Genomic DNA, 4575 nt, shown 5'->3' with positions numbered 1-4575 from the left:
TATCACTAACGATATGTAGAAAGAACGTTATGAAACAATTAAAACCATATTTAATAGGGGACGTCTATTGTACACCCTGTCGTGTGTCAGGGCTTAACAATTTTCCCTACATACTCTCTAGTTCACTGTCAGACTATGCACAGCATTTTCCCAGCTGGATATTCCCACGTAATATATTACCAACGGTATACCAACGGTATATATAAAGAACGTTATGAAACAAAAGTATTTTAGGGGGCGTCTACTGCACACCCTGCGGTGTGTCAGGGACATAAGAATTTTCCTTACGTACTGAGTTCACAGGGACATGAACAGTCACGTACACAAGCAGACCAACACACTTCATTTCTGACCAAGTCACTGTTTAATCTTATGTAGCAGCACAATCGTAAGGACACAGTCTACCGTAAGATCGGAAATAAATGATTCACCTTGTATTTATACTTGCTGTACATGGATAAGGGTGTTATATAACAGTAAAACTCTGTGGGTCGTGCGGACGTCAACCCAGGTGCTGTACAAGAAGTCTTTATACGTCCAACTGTTATAGTTCCAGCAGTGGGCATGCCCCTGTACTTCTGTAAATCAGCACTTTCTTGTGTCCTTACATATATATATATCTGTATCTTTGATACAAACTTTTCTCTCTTTTTTATCTCTTCTTCTTTTTACACAATCGTATAAACATCATCGTACAAATAAAAAGAAAACATGGCAGCTCGTGTTGACACAGTCCGTCGCCATTTAGAATGACCTTGGGTTAATGAATCCCGCCTCGTTTGGCAACATAGCACGCCACGCCTTCTTTTTTTATCTCCCAGAATTGCACATTAGCATCACTTTTGGGCATGGCTTACATTTGGGGACTTTCTCACAACCACAAAGTCCCTGAAATCACGTGAACACCGGGAGCATAAAACCATTAAACCTTTTTTTTTTAAATTATCTAAATATTGGCTATTTGTGCTCAACAGCAATGGCCCTGAATATTGTTGATGTAACTTGTAAGCGAGGTGTAACGGGTGTAACGTTACATGCCATTGCGTTCCGTCCAGACAGTGTTTCCCGGTGTTGCATCATGATTTGACCTTGCGTGTGCCCCTCCCCCAAAAATACACACCCATCCCTGCATCGTCCTTCAATGTCTCTCTCCATTTTCTTTTGACGGTGCCCGTACCAGTATTACACACCTCAGACTTTACTCTTGTCCATACTTTCATGTCCTTCTAAAGAGTCGACACCACATATCTATGTAGACTTTTCTTAAGCCTGTCCCAGTATCATACCTCAACCACGGCACCACTTTCCAGTTCGTATTAACCAGTATCTTTCGACGTACTGGCTAAGATTTCACACCTTTGTTCAATGCTGACTTCTTCTGTTTCGCGGAGACTACGCCATCGTTACTTTGTCGTTGACCATGAAGAGCCTGTCTCTCGTCCTTTGACAAATGGCGCCTCCGTAAGTCTGGCTCCGGGAGGTTGCGTTGTGTGCGTGACTAGCATAGTTACGACTCGGCGGACTTGTCCGCAGGTAACCCCGTCTTCCATTTTTAAAGCGGCATTGTCCGTTGCTGGTTTCAAGTGTCTGTTTACAACCAACCAAAGTCCGGGCTAAAATATACAGACTACGGTCGTCGACCTCTAGTTTTGCCCTCTAAATGTTTGCCCTCGTAACGGTTGAAGAAAAATCATTTCTAGACATCGAATCTGTAAGCCTTCAAGGAGATGAACTGACTATGGGAATCTGCAAGCATTTTAGTGCAACAAAATCACATAAACAATCGCATAAAAAACAGTAGTAATTTTAACTGCTCCATCCCATAGTGCGAAAGCACGGTTCCGTATTTGGCCCGGTATACAGCTACAAGCCATCTTCAAACTGTAACCGCACGGCCATCTTGAAACCGTCAGTTCTTGTGGTTGCATCCTTTTTAATTTTCTCCTGTTTTGAGTCAAACGAAGTGTGACCAATATCGCTTTTCCAATATCGGTTCTTCCGCGGGTTCCTTACAGTAGCATTCGAAGACGTAGTTCTTCCCTTTGTTATTGTCCCAGAAGGTGTTCCCTGGGATTTCGTATCTGATGGCGAACTCGATTTTAGAGCCCACGGGAAAGTCCCCCGGAGGAGCGGTCATCGTGAAGGAAAACTTGTCGGTCGTGCCGTCGCACGATCCGTACACGTACGACGCTTCTAGCTCCTCGCACGTCTTCCAACCGTCAAAACTGTAACGGACGTAAACATTTTTGTGATAGTCCAAGTTCCGTACACGCACTGAACACAGCACGGTCATACCTGCAACAACGGCTGTTTCCAAACACAGGGCCTGGTCCCACACCCGTCCAAGAAAGTCCGGGTCGTTTCCGAGAGGGCGGAAACAAGACCCAAGGAAACGCTGGCCGGGGAAAGCGTCGTTATACTCCGGTGACCGCTGTTTTGAAGTGTTCAGCGCCGACAGCACCTGCTTGGGAATTACGGGAGGTGTGTCATAGTCTAGGATTAATTTGACGTCCACCAAGTCCAGGCCAAGCGAATCGGCAAAGTGCACGCTCTTCTTCTGTCTTTCCCGAGAGGTGGGCGATAGTGCCTCGGGGCTCCCCAGAGGAGTATTTCCTTGTGATAGCGATCTTGAGTCAATTCTCAGGCCAGGCTTCCTGGTCTTCCAGCCTTTTTCGGGTATGGTTATCATGAGGGATCGTAAGGACGCTTGCTCGGCGAGGTTGTGCCTGCCCATGCGCCGGGAGCCCTGGTTCGGCTCCCCGACGGACAGGTAGCTGAAGTTCCGCGGTAAACACAACGCCGGGTTTATTCCCTCGATCATCATAGGCTCCCGTGGTAGTGTTGTTGTTGTGTGCTGTAAACGCTCCGAGCGGTCGATCTTGCTTCTTTCTCAGAGCGCTGTTGTTGTTGCAGTTGTGTTGTGGTAGTGTTGTCGGGTTCACAGAACACAGGGGCCCGTCGGGTACGGTTGGTGTTGACCGGTAGACCGGTACCGCCCCCCTGTCCGTCCCGTGCTAGCCGGCCGGTTGATGGTGGTGGCAGGGAAGCACTAGCGCAGCTGCGCAGTGAAACAAGGTCTTACCCAGAAAAACAACTAACCGCAGACAGTGTCTGCCAATCGGCTGTTCTAGAAGTGACGCAATGAAACGGACCAGCTGAACGGGGAGTGGCCGTTAGTTGTCAGTCAGGAGGTGCGGCCCGGAAGCGGTCTCGGTGCAGTTTTACGTCTCAAAGTCCTTGCAGTGTCCTTAAGTCGAAGGAATGCCACCTCACCGGTCTGTGTGGGCATATCTCTGGCTATTGAAAGGCTGCAACGTTGTTTACCGAGCGAGTATTCACGGAAAAGTCCGTTTAAAAACAGCATTACTGGCCGGTCCTTAATGTGATATTCAATACTGGCCTACGTGACTCCCCGCACGTAGGCACAGTTGGTGCGCCGCCTGTCGGAAAGGCATTGAACTTGTCCGATAGCACAGAGTCCAGAGGTGTAAATCATGATCAGGTGGGAATTCCTGGGTTTTATCGTATTCTACTTTATGACGTTGTGAATTTGTCTGTCATGAATGTTTCGTATTCAATTTATAGGTACTTTTTGATAAATTTGATTTGAGTGCCAAGGTCACTGTGACCTAATAACATTAACAAAGGGCAAAGGTTGGGTCACCCTGTTCTCTTGTTGCCATGGGCTGTAAGTGTTGTACCTTCAAAATCAAAAAACGAACTTCAGAAAAAACTTAATGCTAAAACAAACAAACAAAAAACGCTTAATTATATACTAATAAAATACACTGGATCCATGATCCAAAATATTGGTACATCCCTCCATAAGTGATAGCGGTCGAATTGTGGTAAATGATTAAAAGCTTTCATAGGACATTATCAGTATGTAACTACACACCGAGAATTCCATAACGCATATATATATATATATATACCAAGGTGTGTGTATATATATATATATATAGATATAGATATGATTAATGATTCAAACAAAAAATATTGACATCAGATGATTATGCTTTCTACATATTGACTTCCTGTCAAAAAAAAGGGTCTGGCAGTTTTGTTACCTACAATGTCAATTTTTTTCCAACTGCCATACACACTTTCTTCATCTGAAGCTGCAATGGCAACCTGCAGGTCGAATAATAATGGGTTCAACGTCCTGCGGGTTGATTGTCACCGGTGGACCAGGGTCACGTACACCACGAGACAGGCGTAGGTCGGAAATACAACCACAAACTAGAAAGGCCGACATTTTGCTTTGGAGCAAATACAGCAATGGCTTCACCACATTTTTACGACATGGCAGGGAAAGAATGAGAAACACAAGGGAAAACAATGCTTTACATTGATATAACTATAGTATGAAGTAACATACAACTAAGACTACAACAGTTGGATAGCTATTCCCTACATTATTGGTTAGGATTTTTAATTGCATAATGCAAACTGTTGATTTTCAAGAAAAAAGAAGCGTTCATGCCCCGCATTCCAATGCTGGAGCAGGAAAGCTTAAAATACCTACCAAAACACTTGAATACAGACCTACTGTCAGTATGGAATGGCTCTGTG

At 45.0% G+C, this 4575-nt stretch overlaps 1 protein-coding gene across 1 annotated transcript; it reads right to left on the bottom strand.

Annotated features, from left to right (window-relative positions):
- Positions 1-419: 419 nt before the first annotated feature.
- On the bottom strand, positions 420-3289 carry LOC109473359 (glycogen-binding subunit 76A-like). Its single transcript, XM_019773223.1, has 2 exons — positions 3274-3289; positions 420-2889 (listed from the first exon to the last, which is right to left on the bottom strand). Exons 1-2 carry the CDS (start codon positions 3287-3289, stop codon positions 1955-1957), a joined length of 951 nt encoding a protein of 316 aa, XP_019628782.1. The 3' UTR covers positions 420-1954.
- Between the last annotated feature and the right edge of the window lie 1286 nt (positions 3290-4575).

Source organism: Branchiostoma belcheri, unplaced genomic scaffold, assembly GCF_001625305.1.
Source record: "Branchiostoma belcheri isolate BF01 breed outbred unplaced genomic scaffold, Haploidv18h27 scaffold3, whole genome shotgun sequence".
Lineage (NCBI taxonomy): Eukaryota > Metazoa > Chordata > Leptocardii > Amphioxiformes > Branchiostomatidae > Branchiostoma > Branchiostoma belcheri.
Note: the sequence above shows the minus strand (reverse complement) of the source record. Positions and strands in the feature narration are given on the sequence as shown.